The sequence below is a fragment of the Zeus faber genome (assembly GCF_960531495.2).
Source record: "Zeus faber genome assembly, chromosome: 20".
NCBI lineage: Eukaryota > Metazoa > Chordata > Actinopteri > Zeiformes > Zeidae > Zeus > Zeus faber.
This window is the reverse complement of record NC_137207.1, coordinates 5,406,969-5,426,130: the sequence shown is the minus strand read 5'-3', so window position 1 is coordinate 5,426,130 and position 19,162 is coordinate 5,406,969. Positions and strand designations below refer to the sequence as shown.

General features: G+C 43.7%; 1 protein-coding gene across 1 annotated transcript in view; it reads right to left on the bottom strand.

The window, feature by feature from the left end:
- snx29 (sorting nexin 29) overlaps window positions 1-19,162 on the bottom strand; it is a 192,891-nt gene that overhangs the window by 89,612 nt on the left and 84,117 nt on the right. Inside the window, exon 15 of the mRNA XM_080020973.1 lies at window positions 2,118-2,224. Within this exon, the coding sequence (XP_079877099.1) occupies window positions 2,118-2,224 (107 nt within the window). The remainder of the gene's footprint in view (window positions 1-2,117; window positions 2,225-19,162) is intronic.

The following is a 19,162-nucleotide window of genomic DNA, read 5'->3' as shown; positions in this document are numbered from 1 at the left end:
GACAATTTAAAAAAATATATACTTATAGTGAAGTGTTTCCATGGTGGTGGAGCTGGAATCAGCAGCAGGAAGTCCTTAGAAACACAGTGACAGTGACTACAACAAATGACGACATGTGTTAGGACTGGCGGTCGTCTACGTCATGCGTATGGGACAGTCAGAATCGTAGTCTTGTCCACGCGCAAATCTGGCATTTTTTTTGGAAAATGTACATTCAATTATTCGAATACGGTTGGGTGCGTGGGTGGGGTCTCGTCTCAGTGAGTCTTTTAACAAAGTTGGAAGTTGTTTTTGGCTTTGGATGTACTTTTGCAGCAATTGCAAAAAGTAGTTTTGAATAAAAGGATATTACTGTAAACAGGCATAACCCATACTGTGATTTGATGGTTTTCGAAAAGGAGTTTAAACTTTTTTTTCTTAACTTAAACATTTGCCCCATTGGAATACATTGAAGCACAGAGAGAAACTGCAGCAGAGAGGTCGGAAAATAGTGAAGCTACACTTTTAAGATGAGTTGATCTGACTGATGCTTCATGCGTCTCTTTGAAATTCTAAATTAGGCGATGGCATTCATTTGCAATGGCTTAAAGGAAACTATTTTAACCTAGAGAAAAACTAATTAAATCAGTAGAGGATGAACAATAAATCTTGTTGACCATGACCACTTTTGGCAAAAAATGTGCCCTGATTCAGAAAATAAAAACAAAAGCAAGCGTCTGATCCAGATTGCAGGATTTCTGAAACCGCACAAAGGACCTGCTGTTCCAGTTGATAAGGATGCACCAACACACACAACGACAACGACGCAGACGTGTTGTGCATGCGTTGTCTTTTCTTTTCAGTGGCTCTCAATCAAGGTCCCTCTTCCTCCCGCTCTCCCTCGCTTTTCCCCATACAAATGCAGCCACAATGTCTTCAAATGATCATTGTGTCCCGTTTACGGCAGATGGTTGGCGGCTGGAGGAGGGGGGTAGAGGGAGAGCGGTAATGAGAACAAATCTCCTCTCTGGTCGCGTCGCTTTAAAGTTCCTTTTTTGCCCCTCTGAGGCTCAGACGCATGCCGCCATCATTAGCCAGTGTTCCGCCACCAGCAAACTCTCTCTTTCCTGCTTTAACAACACTTCACAAATAAGCCCCCCCCCAAACGAGACAACTTGTTTCTTATTGCGGGGGGGGGGGCTGTTCAGTCTGACAGCGTGTTTAAAACATGGCTACCAAGGCTCGGCTTGGGAGTTTTCAGAAGCAGCCAGAAGCCGGGCTGTGTGCGCCTCACGTACAGTCCGATCAAACGACGCCTCCTTGGTTCCCTGCCGCGGCCCTGTGGAGACTGACAGCCCGGCAAATGAACAAATGAATAAGTAAACGCTATGAAAAATGCATCGCACATACATGTGCACGCATATGCATGAATAAGTGACAAGATGGCTTCCCCCAACGCGTAGGCCAAAATATTTCTTATTAAAGAAATATAAAAATGGACTGAATTATTCATGCCCGCCGAGCACGCGCGCAGCAACCTAACACAACCACGGAACAATAATCCCCACAGCACACACACTCACGCACACACACGCACACGCTCACACACACACACACACACACACACACACACACACACACACACACACACACACACACACACACACACACACACACACACACACACACACACACACACACACACCAACCCAGGGCGCGTCCCCTTCTGTTTGGCCGTGATTGTCACGCTCCAGCTGGGTTTCACTGTCACACAATTGGTCATCAGACAGGGGAACTTTGCCAACAGTACACTTGTTTCCCATTCATTAGAGCTCGTCTTCCTGGGAAATATTTGATTTGTATTTCTGTGGAACACCTGTTTTGGAGAGCTGCTTCCTGGCTCTGGAAACGCAAATGTTGCCGTTTTATAAAATCCACGCTGCTATTAATTACTTGAAATTTACACCAGAAAGCAAAAAAAATAAAATAAAAAAGAACAACCCCCGCCCCCACCCCCACACACACACACACACACACACACACACACACACACACACACCAACCCCTGCGGGAGCCTTCCAAACTGTGTGCATACCTGTATGAATGACATACGCCATGACATAGACAATATTGCTCACCTCGATGAGTTTGCGTTCGTAGCTGGCGGCCAGTTCCTCGATGTCCCCCATCGACTTGTTCTGGGGAGCCGGAGCCTGAACCTCACTGGGCAGCAGCATCGGCAGGGCTGGAGGACGGAGAGAGCGGTTAGAGGAGGCCAAGGTCGCCGGCAACACAGACACCCGACCCTTCGATTGTGGCGATATTGCCAGGAGATAGATGCACTTCGCACTTAAGTACAACGAGAGCACTACTGCCAATTATGTACGTTACATTTTGTTCTGCAACGATTGCACCTGGCATCTATGTGCGTCTCTCGCAGTCAGAAAACAATGGATAGGGAGCAACAGAGCCAGCGCAGATCAATATACACTGATCAACCACAACATTAAAACCAGTGACAGCATGAAGTGAATAACATTGCTCATCTTGTTTCAATGGCACCCGTCAAGGGGTGGAATATATTAGGCAGCAAGTGAACAGTCAGTTCTTGAAGTTGATGTGTTGGAAGCAGGAAAAATGGGCGAGCGTAAGGATCTGAGCCACTTTCACAAGGACCTAATTGTGATGGTTAGACGACTGGGTCAGAGCATCTCCAAAACGGCAGGTCTTGTGGGGTGTTCCCAGTATGCAGTGGTTAGTACCTACCAAAAGTGGTCCAAGGAAGGACAACCGGTGAACCGGCAACAGGGTCATGGGCGCCCAAGGCTCATTGATGGGTGTGGGGAGCAAAGTCCTGCTCGTCTGGTTCGATCCCACAGAAGAGCTACTGTAGCACAAATTGCTGAAAAAGTTAATGCTGTATATGTATGTGACAAATAATCTCTTGAACTTGAACTTGAACTTGAACTTGCTATGATAGAAAGGTGTCAGAACACACAGCTTGCTGCGTGAAAAGCTGCCTAGCCGCAGACCAGTCAGAGTGCCCATGCTGACCCTTGTCCACCGCTGAAAGTGGCTACAATGGGCATGTGAGCGTCAGAACTGGATCATGGAGCAATGGAAGAAGGTGGCCTGGTCTGATGAATCACGTTTTCTTCTACATCATGTGGATGGTCGGGGTTAGGGTCTGATCCGATCGAGCATCTGTGGGATGTGCTGGAACAACAAGCCCGATCCATGGAGGCCCCACCTCGCAACTTACTGGACTTAAAGGATCTGCTGCTAACGTCTTGGTGCTGGATACCACAGGACACCTTCAGAGGTCTTGTGGAGTCCATGCCTCCACGGGTCAGAGCTGTTTTGGCGGCACAAGGGGGAGCTACACAATATTAATGGTTATTGGTGGTGGTTTTAATGTTGTGGCCGATCCGTGTAATATTCCTATTACCAGACTACAATGTCACCAAGCACGGGGACACCAAAAGCTGCCATCGTCTTAATTAACTGTCACATGCACACAAACAGAAATGTACCAAAATAGGTAAGCAAATATAATGAGAAACACACCAAAAGTAGGAAATAAGAGTTTACACGTACTGTACGTACACAGATGGACAGACACACACGCAGACACAAATAGCGACACAGACAAACAAACAAGAAAAACAAACACACATTCTTCCAGTTATGTTGCTAATGTTAAGAAGAAAGTGTTTTCTTCTGTCTCTTCTCCTCTCTCCCTCTGCTCTCTCTCTCTCTCTCTCTCTCTCAAACACACACACACACACACGCACACACACTCACAAGCAAACAGTGACACAAACAAATAGTTTTAGCCTCAGATATGCACAAAATACACACCTAAAACGACAAAGACTGATGTGCACACTGGCACACAAACACACGCAGGCACTGCGAATGCTGACAGATACCAACAAACAAACACAGAGAGAGGGGCGCGCGCGCGTGCACACACACACACACACACACACACACACACACACACACACACACACACACACACACACACACACACACACACACACACACACACACACACACACACACACACACACACACAGGGGAAAACTCATATTTCTTGGTGGAAAAAATCTTCAGACTGTGTTGTCAGAGTGATAAACTTCTCTGTTCCATTACTACTTTTTGTGCAGACAGACTTTGCTCCTTTGCTGCAGCTTACTAACTGGATGATGTCATTTTGGCAGAGCCTCGAGCGTCGCTATCACGACCATAAACAACTTAAGCTGGGTTTCCACCAGGAAAGGAAGCCGGAAGTCTCGCCGCAATGACTTTAACAGAGCTTGATTGTGTATTTGTCAAAGATTGTGTGTGTGTGTGTGTGTGTGTGTGTGTGTGTGTGTGCGTGCGTGCGTGCGTGCGTGCGTGCGTGTGTGTGGTGTGTCTCTCACCAGGAGGAATACCAAACGACTCTGTTGGGTCTCTAAACTACGTTTTGTCACGAAAACACACACGAGCATTGACACTAGAAATGTGTGGGTATTTATTTTTATTATATTCTTGATCACTGTATAAAACCAAATAAAAGCAGAATTTAAATAATAAATATATTAAAAACCTGGAGAAGAAAAGTAAAATAGGTATGTTGTGTGTTTCTGGCTACTGCTCTGTGCACTACCGTCTCTGTTACTTCTTCATGACCACCACCCCCCCCCATTGGCTGTAGCTCGATGCGTCACTCCTGAGTCGATCCCGACACGATCAGATATTAAACCTGCTTGATATCTCGCAGGCGTCTGCGAGCCACTGGCAAGTGCTCAGTGAGCAGTCGGATCGTGTCGTGAGCAGTTCACACCACATGTTCGTCACTCACGGGAGCGAGCTATAATTTTCCTCCGATCTGGAGCTTTGCTCAGCAATCACCAAAAACCTGTCAGCGAGCCGGAAAATCAGGCCAGAATCACGTAGTCTGAACTCGGCATAAGTCAAGCCCTCGCACCCGAGTGTGACTAATGTGAGTCAACGACTCCAAACAGGGAACAAAAAATCTTCACACATAACCATCACCCTACCCCCCAAAATAAAACGTCAAGATCCTCCACGGCACCACACACAGACGTACATGACACATGAAACACCACGCTACGCCTACAAACTGATGGAAATCCCATGTGGAAGAAAGAAAAAAAAAAAAAAAACAGGAAACTGGGTGGTGCTGCGTGTTCGTCGTGTTGTATCGGTGCCAGTGGGCACCGGCCCACACAGTCCCATACACACCGTCAGCTAACACCAAACCAAACACTTTATGATCACTCTCTTTCTGCCTATTAATGTTCATTACAGCGCGATACGCAAGGATTTATTAAAGTCATAACTGGACTGAATTGTACACAAGACAACATTAACAGCTCATGATTTGAAAATACAACAGGCTGTTCATCGCATCGAATGACACCATAAAAATGAATTTGTACATGTTGATGTTGATGATCATAAAATGATGACATCTTCTTGTCACCGTCAATATTCACTACAAAAATGTGTATTGTGTATGTGTACTACTGTTTTCTTGATTTCCTAACTCCACTTATTACATGCTATAAACAGTGAACCAGGAACATACTGGGGCACAGCTTCAGCTAAACATGAATGCAATGCATTTAAAATTACTACGCATAAGATCATCTCTCCTTATGGATTACACTGCGAGTGCAGAATTCTATTTGAAACAGGAATGCTTCGGATGTTTTGGGTTTACCCTCTTCTTCTGTCTAAGGCGGTCAGTCAGACAGTCAGTAGAAACCGGAGCACCCATATTAGGTGAGAAAGCAAAAAAATCCTTTCTGTATACGGTCCCCAGTCGGGTTCAAACCCAGCACCTTCTTGCTGTCAGGCAACAGTGCAAACGGCTGAGCATGAGACATTGTTTGTTATGTCTTTTGCTAAAGCAAAACTCTGCCCAATTCCAAAAGAGCAACTGAGTGACTCATCTCCACAACAAGCGCAGAAACATTTGGCGAGAGATTCTCTTCTCATAGGCCAGAGCTCCAGACTAACTTTATTCACCACCGTCCCCCAAAACAATTTTAACCCTCTTGAAGTGAATGTCAATCATCCCAAACTCAAAATGTTGTTTTGTTACTTTGTTATTATCATCTATATTTGCTAGTGGCATAATAAAAACACCATAAAAATTTTGAGGAATTCAATAATTATATTTATTTTAAAAAAAAGTGAGACAAATTTAACTTTGCTTTCCATTTATTCTGTAAAACACTTTCCCCATGGTCTTAGCTGAACAACATTCAAGATGTCCAATGTTTTAATAAAATCTTAAAAAATATAAAATATTCAGTCCTCAATATGAGGCACGCATGGTACCTTCTTCCTTTAAACATGGTAATGAATGAAAAATACAATTACATCTGCCCCCAGTAACTGAATTTGAATCTGATAAGTAACCAGTACCATGTTCAATTTCTCTCCTTTATAACAAACCGAATTTCATGAAGATCTCAATACACATTGTAATTGTTTACTAGTGGATCTTGACCGCTACAATAAGATGGACGCACAGGGCCATAGCGGCGACATCCTCCCTCCCCTAGCTGCTGCTGCATCCAAAGCTCATTCACGACATATCGGAAAGTAGCAGCAACATAGCGCAACATACCCTAAAGCAATTATCTGCCTTGTCTATCTTCTTTTCACTGCAACTCTGCATCAAGATTTAGGGAATTATTACTTTAAAGCGACAGTTAAACTGTACAAAAATCCCGGGAAAGATCCCTGCTCGTCCCAAACACATTTTGGTACGGACGGGACTCCGTTAGTCTCGAGCCCTGTCATGGGCTCAGTATAAGAATTCTAATTCACTTTGGAACTTGTCCCTCATATAAAGTGGCCATTCTCAGAATTAGATCGAGTAAAAATCATAAATTGATGACACCTCTTGCTAGTCTTTGTCTCTATCGTCACTGTAGACATGGGCACCTTCGAGAAAGTTCTCTATAGCTGAGCTTTATCTACAGTATATGCCAAATGCTTACTCATGATATATTTGGTACAATTCCATTTTTAGTTGTTGATATTTTTGATTGTTTGACTTATTACAGGAAAAATTCTAATTAACAAAACAAATGACATTAAAAAAAGGCCCTTTCCATTTTCAATTTAAAAACCATCAGATATTTTTCATAGGCCTTGCAGCCCCATCATTTAAGCTGAGGCATCATTTAAGTTCCCCCAATATCAAATACTCCCTTACTCCAATAGATAAACACCATTCCATATTCACGCTGTGTCGCCGAATCTTCAAACGGCGCAAGAGAGATTATTTACAAAGCCGAAAACACAGCACTCCTCCGTTTCTCTTACAAGGCCTTTTTCTCCCAGATGATGACAAAACCGCAGAGCCAACGGAGACGGCGGTCGCTCTCTCTCTACATGACAGAACAGTGGTTAGATGTCGCATTCGCTGAGATCCAGCAGCTGTGACGAGTCATCCCCTGTTGGCATGTCAAGCTCTAACTTGGATTTTTCAGGATATTTTTTATTTTATTTTTTTCCAACAACCAACCGATCGGGACGACGCCATTAGAGGACCTGAGTTTCTGAGCTGGGGTACTCCCAGGAGGGTGGAGCAGAGATGGGCGGGACCTCTGCGATGGTAGATAATGACTTAACGGAAGGTAGAGTCAAGACACACTCGCCTCCCCTTCATTCTGTCTTGCTGAGCACTTGTGCCATGCATGCTGGGATTTCCCATGACTCAGTCGTTGCTGATGAATAAAACCCAAGTGGACCCGGAGTGAACGAGTGAGAATGCCGCCCCTCAGCAGCCAAATACACATGAGCAAAAAGTACAATGAATGAAATGTCGGGCAGTTAGATGGGCATGGTCAACTGCCATGGACAACAGCATTAAATGCGAGACACACTTGTACTTCGTATTTCCGACGTTCCAATTCCAGCCTTCAGCATTCAGCCAGTCCACTCATAGAGACCCAAAAATACTGGAAGTGAGACAAAGAGAGAGACAAGGAGTGATAGAAAGAGCAAAAAAGTAAAAAAGAAGAATATATATCAAAAAGTAAGAGAGTTGGAAGAACAAAATAATTAAGATGCCGAATAGCGTACAGCACTTGCCCCCTCATCGACAGGGGCTAATGGGTAAGGTTTACAGTCAACAACTTTGTGTATGTCATTCTTTGCACTTCACTGCAAGGTCCTGTTACAGCTGTAGCTTGTGTTCCAGTAGAAATTATATTATATCTCACCAGATGGCTATAATGATGATGAAACTATACTATGTGAAACTATGCTATCAGTCTTTCATAGGCATGCGAGAGGCCTTTTTCACTCAGGATTTTTTTCAATCTTTACAGGCTTTACAGCCAATCTTTATAATCTTTATAGGTGGAAAAGTTTTGGCGAGTATGAGTACTGTGAGCACATTTGCAAGTGATTGACCCAGCAGACCCAGTTTTGTTGAAGTTGGATTTTGGTAATCATCCAATTTATCTACTTTACTAATAAAGTGATTCCGGCTGGTCAAAAAATTTAAATTGAAATTGAAATTCAACTCTAAATTATTTTCAGCTGCAAAGAGCAAGATGATGGGTACAACCTGCCACTAACACACTTTTAGTCTGACACCCCAACCACCACAGTCACCACCACAGGGTCCACGTAAGATTTTGTCGGCTCCTAGTAAATGGACTCCATATAGACAGAGCCTTTATAGACACTAAAGTCACTCAAAGCGCTTTACAATTACACCTTGACACACTGAAGTTGGCCTGTAAACCTCAACAACACTTTTTGCCAGGAGGTGCAGAGGTGTCAAACTGATCCGGGATGGTAGCTCAGGCGGTAGAGCTGGTCGTCTAGTAATCTAAAGGTTGCTGGTTCGATCCCAGGCCCCTCCTGCTAGCATGCTGTAGTGTCCTTGAGCAAGACACTTAACACTAGCTCAATAATTGCCCCTAATTGCTCCTGATGGCTGCGTCCGTCGGTGTTTGAACAATTGTAAGTCGCTTTGGATAAAAGCGTCTGCTAAATGTAATGTAATGTAATGATCTGATTACCGAGACCGGAGCTACGGCTGCCAAATAGGGGAGAAGGACAAATTACCCCCCCCTCATCAATTATTCTGGAAACAAAGGAGTCCAAAGTGTGTTGTCGTGAGAAAGACAACACGATGGCCGAATGCACTGGATTGTGACATATTGGCATGGAGCCCTGGAAGAAAACTCACAAAATCTAGCATCTCCCTGCTGATGAGGGCGGCAGACGGTGATAGTAAGACTGTGATTAACATTCTATCACTATCACAGCACAACAATATCATTTGGGTGTAATAATACAAAACCACCTCATGAAGTAGAGCCAACCATTGGCTCGTTCATTGAACATTGGAACATAAAAATGAGGGACTGTGGTTGAATCACCAGTTCCGTATCTAATCTTCTTATGAAATTTCCCCCGACTTTTTTTTTTTTTTAAGTGTGCCTCCTTTCCTTCCTGTGAAGCTCCACCGAGGCTTTGTTCTCCGGCTTTTTCCGGGAGGCTGGGGGTTTGGGGAATGCCTATAACTTTCTTTCATCTTTTTTAACTTAAAAAGATCATCCTTTATTTTTTGTCAAGCGCCGCCACCAGCCCCCCCCCCCCCCCCCATCCTCCTTATATCCCGATACAGAATTTTGCCATGAAAAATACACCACCACAGGACTGATTACGTTTCCCTGTTATATACAGATTCCTCCGCTCTCGTTCCACTTCACACAGGAAAGAAAGGTCAGGTTTATTTTCAATAGCTGCTTGGCGTTGTGAGGGGCAGCCATTTTCTGCCTAGCGCATCAATGGAAAAGACGAGGGGATTTTTAATACACGTGCATGGGGAAAAAAAAAAACGAAATAACATCAGCGAGTGGCGGTTGTGGCGCGGCAGACAGTTGGGCCGGAACGCAAATTGCGATTCAAACTCGTGCGTTTTCATTAGAGAACAAGGGGAGGAAATCACAAGAGGAAAATCTGCAGATCTTCACGCCCTGTGAAGCGCGCAAATACCACACACACACACACACACACACACACACACACACACACAGTGAATGTGTTCGCGGATCACGTAGCCAGGGCGTTGTCGCTGATTGGGTTGGCTAGGGAGCAGGCGGTCGGCTGACTGAGTTAATTGACGACAGATAATCAAAGGCAATCTTCCTTCATTTACTAATCATCCATATTTCGCTTCCTGCATATCCCTCCTGCAGATAACAGTGTGTGTTTGCACACGCTAATGTGAGTGTATGTGTGCCATAGATGCTGCGTGCATCAGAGTGTGTGTTGGGAGGGATTAGAGTGAGAGAAGGGAAAAAACGCTGACAGAGAGAGAGATAAGGGATGAAGTGATGAAAAACAGAGCGAGAGAGAGAGAGTGAGAGAGAGAGAGAGAGAGAGAGAGAGAGAGAGAGAGAGAGAGAGAGCAGTATTTCACATCTGTAGTTCAGGATTTAGGATTCATTACATGGAACCATCACTGTGCATGCGTTCAAGTGCACACACACACACCTACATACCCCAACACATGCGCGCGCGCGCGCACACACACACACACATATGCAGGACCCTGCGCGGAAAGTACTCAGGAGTCCAACAAGTGAGCCAGCAGGTGTGGAAATGGCCATTCTCCTCACTCGGATGGTTCCAATCAAGGTCTCCTCTCTGGCTCCGATCCACTTAGTGGTCCAGTGATCACTGGAGGAGAAGAGCTTACAGCTTAGTGGCCACACATCCACCATGTAACCCTCTGTGTAACCGTCACTGTGAGGAACCGCGGATACACACACATACTATACATACATACACACTCACACACGAGTAAAACACACATTTCTGCGTGCACGCCAGAGACACCTGGAGACAGAGGCATGCAGAGACTCATAAACATGCAGTTACATACTAGTAAATGACTGCTCTGAAACGCATACAGGAGCCACGCACACACATACACACACAAAGCCATAAACACACAGTAGTCAAACACGGGAACTTGAGCATGCATAGCATGGCAGGTCACTTTTTCAATATAGTTTGAATGAATTTGAAGTCATACAGAATTTGTTGGAATTCATCTGAACATCAACATAATCTTTTGAACACCAATGGGCAAATATTTCAGCCTTAAACAAATTTTGAATCCACTTTTGGAAAAACAGTAACCTCACAATATAATCAGACAATTTTAATCATCAATTGTAATAATAATCAGAATTTTATCTTATTTTTCAGGGCTTTGGTGACTTTTTTGCACTCCCACAAATCAGCTGTTTTAACTATATCCAGGCCAAGAAGAGACTAGAAACAGGCAGTTGCGCCGCTTCCAACTGGCATCCAACTGCAGCCAGCATTACGCTTTGGATGTACTGCGGCAAATGCAAAAAATAGTACAAAATTAAATGTGATTTTTTTTTTTTTCACTGAAATCCATTAAAACACATGGGAATATAATGTGAGCTTCCCATTTTGGAAAATCTTGAACCTTTGACCCATCGGACTGCATTTAAGGCTGCTTTTACACCGCAGATCTTAATGCCCAGTTCTGATTTGTTGCCAATATTCAATTTCTTTGCCCACCCGTTTACACCTACTTACCACAAGACCCATACACCATGACAGTAGAAAAACCAAGGCCAACAGGGAGATAGTGTTAGTTGGTACTTTTGACCAGGAACATAAGGTCAGTAACTTTCAAATACCTAAATAATAAACAGTTTTGTTTGCACTGTCGCCAGAGGTTCATCATGATTGTTGCATTGATGATGTTTGAATCTAAATGATTCAAATCAAATAAGATCTATGCATTTTGGCGAAAGTCCATTAAGTGGATATCTGATTCCTATCGGATTTATTTCCATATGAATGTGGCCCAAAAAGGACATGAAAATATCCTAATCCATGTGTTATTTTCCCCTTTAGACGTTCATAATACACATCTGATCTCTGTCACATGTGGAAAATACATCAGAATTGGGTAATTTCAGTTGGTGGTGTAAACGCAGCCCAAGTGAGGATGTAAGTTTCTCAGTAGTAAAGCGTTCAGCAGGGTTGTGCTACAGTGATAAATAACGGGAATCAACATTTTAATAATGCCTGGCTTGAAAAATACCAAACCTTTCACTTTAATTTTAATCAACACTGCGCTACATGTCAGGCATGAGCATGCCTATGCAAGGAAGTGTGTGTAGGAGAGTGTCGAGTAATAGTATCGAGAGGGAGGAGAATAAACTAGCCTTCAAAACACACACACACACACACACACACAGTATATTAGCAGACCTATAAGAATTGGTGACAGCTTGACCTTTCTGGTTGGCCATATACTAATTGAAACGGGGTGTTAAAGATGATAACACCCAAAAGCCGCTGGTGTAAATGCTGCCATGCAAACATTAAAATCCCACCTCAATTATTGTTATCATAACAATTATGCCAAAAGTAAAGCCATCTCAACATATAACCCCCATCAAATAGCAAACATCTAGGGCTGTTAGTTTGCTCCACTTTCGTTTCAAGAGTGTTCTGAAGCTGTCTGATGCCCTGCGTGCTATTTGGGAGAGAGGATTTTTTTTGTACTTGAAAGTGTCTAAAATAGCTCCAATTGCGCCAAACTGCTGCCGACCATCAGAACCAAACCACAGAGGTTAGTTCCGGTCCCGCATCACATGCATGGTGAAGAGGAGACGGGAGATGGGGGTTGGAAAGTAGCAGGCCACTTTTGCCCTCCATTCCCAGAATATCATTATTCACACCACACTCTGGACTAAATGACGCCCTGGCCCCCCAACCTCTTTCGCTCAAATGGCTAGTTTTCCAAAAGCAAGTTCCTACTGCCTGCCCCGAAGATGTGAAACGGTAAGCCACCAGGAGGCCAAATGCCTCACAACCTTAACACGAGCAGACAAGATGGATGGCTTCTAGATCGGGCTCATGGGATCCTGTGATCATGGGAAGTGACCAATGTGGTAACCCCAAAGACGTCCTGGTTCAACGTCTTCATCCTAAAACACCAAACCCCAATGCAAGCAGCGGGGAATTGACAAATCTGTCCAACACAGTGAGCCTGAAACTGGGAAACAGTGTAATTGGTGAGTAAGTGGTAGATTTGACTTTCCCATATTCAAAAATGACATCCTGATACAAGTGATGTAGCGTCATTATTCAAGGTGATTTTTTTTTTTCATGAGAAACTCGCAAAACCATGAAAACTATTTATGAAACTGCAGAATGATATTCTCTATTTTAAATGCAAATAAGAAAAATGGCATGAACATTGTTGTTTTGAAGTTGAAAAAACTATTGGAAACACAAAAATACTGACTTAAATTCTTAGAGAAATGTAAAAGATTGGAAGCCACTTGTAAAGGGAGGTTGGGAAACTGACATTCGCAATAATTAGAGTTTACGCAATGGCATGAAATTAATGAATATTAATGGAACGCTTTTTCCCCTCAGTAAGCATTTGAGTAGCTTAATTAAATATTTTCAGAATCTGAGTGAGAACAATAATTGGATTATGGTGCAGAACGTCAAAAGCATCAACAGTCTCTCGCATGTGCACGAACAGGAGTGTTTACTGTCTTTTTTTTTTTTTTTTTTTAATTGGTTTTGATTTTGATATCATTTAATGGATAACTGTGGTATTTTTTCTTTACTAAAACCTTGTTTTTTGATCATTGGGCTTCAATTTGAGTAATTTGTCAACCAGGTTCTTTGGCGTCCTGATTGTACCACCGTATGTACAGCTGGGTGCAGCTTGAAGCTATGCTCCCAATACTGGATCGACTTAAATCAATTCATCATCTTCTCTCGGGTTGACTCCCAATGATCAAAAAATTTGGTTTAAGTAAAAAACGCTATCGGCCCAGACCTACAGATCATCCATAATTATTAAGGAGTTCAATTCAGTCATCCTTTTTGGCTTTTTGGTTGACCGACTATGTGTCTCTGCTCAAAAGGGAGCGAACAACGGAGCGACAGTGGAGCCGCGAGGGACTTCTCAATCACGTTTAATCGGCAATTTGCAGGGGATTCACATAAAAAAATGTACATTCGCAAAAAATATATATATCACATTTGCAGACGGAGGTGTTCCTGTGTGTGTGTGTGTGTGTGTGCGTGCGTGCGTGCGTGCGTGTGTGTGTTCATGACCATCCCCCTCAGTCTCTTTGTCACTGGTGTGTGTTTTTTATATTGCTTGGTGTTATACACTGTATGTGCATAAGCTCGTTCTTCTGAGACTCATATGGGGAATTTATTTAAAATGATTTTCAAGAACAGTCGGCAAACAACAAAAAACATTACACTACTGTATATATTGGCTCAGAGTGCGGGGAACAAGGGAGGAAGACAAAGGGAAGCGGAAAATAAGGGGAGAGGAATTAATCAACCGGGACCGGGATATGCATCAGACACATGCCGCATTCAATTTTTAACCAAGTGTGCAAGTGTGAGTCCAACTACTCAAAGTAACAATCGATGGGGGGATGTAATAGTCTGTGGACCCTTCACGGATGAGAATATTGAGATTGTTTCGGAGGCACGGACTTCTTCTTCACGTTCTGACCTCTCTCAACAGAGCTGCTAACATTGGCTGTTTTATGGCGGTTAGTGAGCCTGTTGGATTCGTTTTAAATGTGGTTTGTGGCTCGGGTGCTCTACACGGAGAAGCTGAATATCGATATTCAATAGTTCAGGCAGGGTTGGAGCTTACACTATTGCCGACAGCGGCCACAACGCGACACTGCTGGGTCATAGACACCAAGGATCCAGAAGCTTCTTCAGCGCAAACCTCATCATCGTGTTTTCCTCTTCTTGAGTAAATTATTAATGGAGGTGGGGGGGGGGCGCGCAACTAATTAAGTCCACGATGAAAGCAATTTGAAAAACAAAAACTTTGACCCCAAAATGCTTGAATAACTGGAAAGCATCACTGCCCGGAACTGCTACAACCGATTACTGCAGACTTATTAAGCATTCACTCAGGCGCTTGCACACTACCAACGCTTACGCATAACGAAGCTCGCACCATGTCATAGCGGGTCGCTTGAAAGGAAAATTACACGTCTGTTTACCTAAAAACACACATGCAATAGGAAACCATTTGCTTTTAAAGCCAATCGCAACACTACAAACCGGCTTTAATGCATGCGCGCGCACACAACCATATCAAAGCACTTTAAAAAACACTTACAGCCCACATTAACGTTTGCAGATGAGTAACCCGTGCTCACATGCCAACATATGGATGGATGGATGGATCAAATCAAACTTTATTTATAGAGCACCTTTCAGGCAAGGAAATGCAATTCAAAGTGCTTTAAATAAAATACATATTTTACAATATGGCACTGAAAACAATAAGAAATATATGCATTCAATTTAAGTTAAATTGTATTCAAACACAGGGAATAAAGATAGAAATAAAATACACCCAGATGACAGAACGTATATGTAAAAGCCAGGCTAAAAAGGTGTATTTTAAGATTCTTGTGAAGGATGTTTTAAAGATTTTTAGGATGGATGAAAGGTGGATGAGAGGATGGATGAAAGAGAAAGAAAGAAAGAAGGAATGAAAGAAAGAAAGAAAGAAGGAATGAAAGAAAGAAAGAAAAAGAGAGAGAGAAAGAGCATCGGCCAGGACAGCAAAATCACATCCAAATACTCACATTCAAATTCACAAATTCATCTCATTTGAAACAAGGATTAACATTAATCCATGTCTGTCAATCCAACGCTCTCTTTGTACGACCGTGAAACAACACTGAGTGCCGGCAGCTATGAAGCTTAAAAACCATTCCCCAGTTTTAATACAACTGGCAGTAGGGACCTGTACATTTCCTAAATCTTCGGCCCATGCTCTTACTGGGTGCAATAAATCTCAGTCTATATTTCCACTCAATCCTTTACTTTGGGGAGTGAAGCGATCTTCATTTTATATCTGATAATCAACACTATTCAAAACTTGCAGAATCTCGTACTTTGGGGACCAAACAGAAGTGGAATAGACACGGATTATCTTAAGCCTCGTCCTAGAATAAACTGTCAGCGGTGTTGTCTACTGCAGGGAAAGAAGAAATAACCCGTCTGGGACTATTACTGTCTCCTAAATCATCCAGCGCTGTGATGCAAGCATTTAATGGGACAGATTAGCATTGCAAATCTCATCCGGCGATGCGGGCTACGCGGGCACGAGGAGAGATAAATCTAGTTAGCGTTTCTAATGATGATGAGTGTGAAGCTGGATCTACAAGTTTGACCTCCCTGCTCCCTCTCTGACAGCTGCCCGCAGGTCAATAAGGTGGAGGCCAGCGACAGGCCCACCTCCAGAGACACACAAAACAAAGGAAACAAAAAAGGGTAGCAGTCTCCTCTCTCTTGAAGCAGTCCCCCCCTCAGTCAATTAGCAGCAGCAGTGCTATTGACTCCCATTTTAGAAAAGTCAATCTAATTGTTTTGTGGTTATTGTGTTAATAGTCTGGTTGCGTCTAAAGGGAAACTGCTCGGCTCCCCATCTAGCAACCCCACCCAGATGCTTCCACCCCCTGCCCGCGTTGGCACACACAGACTCACACTCCCTAAACACACAACTCTTTCACATTTGCCACTTGTCTTGATGTCTGCCACCTCTGTTTAGTCAGCTAGAGCTCGTTGCCAGCCAACCGCGGCTTAATGCGGAGGACTAATTCAAACGAGTTAAAGGGCATCGGTTTAATTTACTGCTGACATGGAGTCAAACAGGAAAACTCTCGCGGCCAGTATATAAATAAAAACCCCAGGGCGCTTGAGAGACTTGGCCATAAATGCAGGGGTCCGCTGTAAAATGGGTCATGATTTGAGAGCGGCCGGTAAGTGAGAACAAAAATCTGAGCGCTGTTTGGTGGAGGCCCAGAGGATGCTGGTGCCTTTCTCCAAACAGCTGGGCTAAGAGCTGGTTGTGGTGAGTGTATAATTATTATTTTTTGTATCAAAGGTATCGGCCCAGGCCTTATTATTATTGTAGAACAATGAAGAACACGACCCGATTCAAAGCTTTACTATTAAGAGACTGAAATGCTCTGCTGCAGCCATGTAGTCCAATGGGTCCCACGCCCGAGTTGAAAAAATGGTGAACCTATCCTTAAAGAGTGTTACGTCTATCTAGTTAAAAAATATATATTTGATTGAAGTTAAGGATAATGGTCAACAACATTTGTAAAAGTAAATAATTTCCAAATAAATCGCCAGCTTGAGAAGCTCAGAGGAGCTTGTGTTGGACTGTGGCACTGTGGGTTACGGTTAAATGACAAAGAAATAAAGAAGGAAAAGCGACTTGACCAGCGAGCGCCACATCTTCTCAGTTGATTTCGCTCATCTACCGCGGGGACATTCGCTCCCTGTCCGACTCCCCTGGCACGTCACCGCGGCCTCCATGAAAAGTGGGGGAAGCAAATCGAGTCTGACCTCATTAACCGCTTGCTCGCCTTTGAGAAACAGAGCGGTGATAGCGGACTGGATCATTTATCACCGCGGTGGATAAAATGTAAATGGGCGAAGCAGGCAAACATCAGGCCCTGACATTTACAAGTGCAGCATGGTTCAGTGATGACAGAGCACCAGGGTGACAAATTTACACATCCATACTCCCTGTCATGGACGGCTGCATACACACATACGTCAAGGCAACAACGGCTACGCTACGCACACTATGGTTGTGTGATTACATTTATATTTATATACATATAGAGAGAGAGAGAGAGAGAGAGAGAGAGAGAGAGACAGAGAGAGAGAGAGAGAGAGAGAGAGAGAGAGAGAGAGAGAGAGAGAGATATACAAGGGTGGACAAAATAACAGATGTTCAAATATGTTCAAACGTGTTCATATCAAGGACCTACAGTAATAACGAGTAGTAAAACTACACTATGGGCTTTTCCACTGCAAGAACAATTTTAGGAATGAGGAACTTGTTCCTTTTTCCACATGAGGAACCGTGAATTAGCATCCCACAAGCCAACTATTGGGGCAGAGTTTGTCGTACAGAACAACCCTGACTGGTTTAACTCAAGCTACAAGAGAATCCTCACCCAACAATCAGCATTTTTAAATGGCATCGCCTCCTGACCGTCATCATGTCCACGCTTCCTGGATGCGATTGGTTCAGAAGGTTCCTGTACCTTGTTGGAAAAAAATGGTGTGGCGGGCATGGTAAAGCACTGGCTGCGGACGACAGCATGGTTCCCTTTCCCGCGGCCGCCAAGCTGCCTCGAATTTGGCTGGGAGTTTTCTTAACATTTGTCTGTCTTGCAGAGGGGGTCTGAACACGGGCTCATCAGCAGTCCAGCAGCGGAACGCCATTCCTCCTGCGCCCAAGATGATTATTATCCACCTCATTATTAGAATAATCATCATTTTGTTATTTATACTTGTGGCCAACGTACCTTATTGTTTAAAGAGACAATAAAAACTCTTGCCATGTTGGCGCACCACGGCCAGAAAGACTCCGTCTCCCTCCCTAAACCCTTACCTGTGGGCAGAGACCCCCACAAATGCTTTCCCTTCTTGGAACGTCATCATACAAGAACTGTGTGATGTGTTATACTGTACCCCTCTGCAAGAAGAAAAGCCTTAAGTTCTTTGAGGGATGAAGGAGGTAGACATTTCTAATTAGTTAGACTTGTGTGTTTGTTATTTTATCCAACTGTGCAGGCTGCAGCTGTACAGAAGAACAGCAACTGGCAACACAGCGGTGGTACCATTAGATCAGATGACAGTCAAACCAGTCTGGATGAAGACCTCAGTCTGGTGTCTGAACTAGATTAGTCTCAAGTGTTTTATACGTGCAGTGAGCGTTGGGAGCGCTTGGTGGAGTTGTCCTGTGCTGGTTCTCAATACACGACGGAGATGAGACCTAGTGTGGCAGAACGGACATTAAGAATTGATGTCTCCATCTGGTAGTCAAGAGAAAAGAGGAGGCCAAGGCCCAGAGGGGAGGAGAGGAAAAGAGGAGAGGAGGGGTTGGGGTGGTGAAGAGAGAGGAGAGAAAAAGTTAGAAGAAAAGGGTAAGGAGAGGAGGTAGACGACTGTGACACAAAAAAAGAACAACAGAATATGAGAAGAAGAGAGCAGCGAAGAAGGGTTGCAGAGGGAAAGAGGAGAGAAAGAGAGA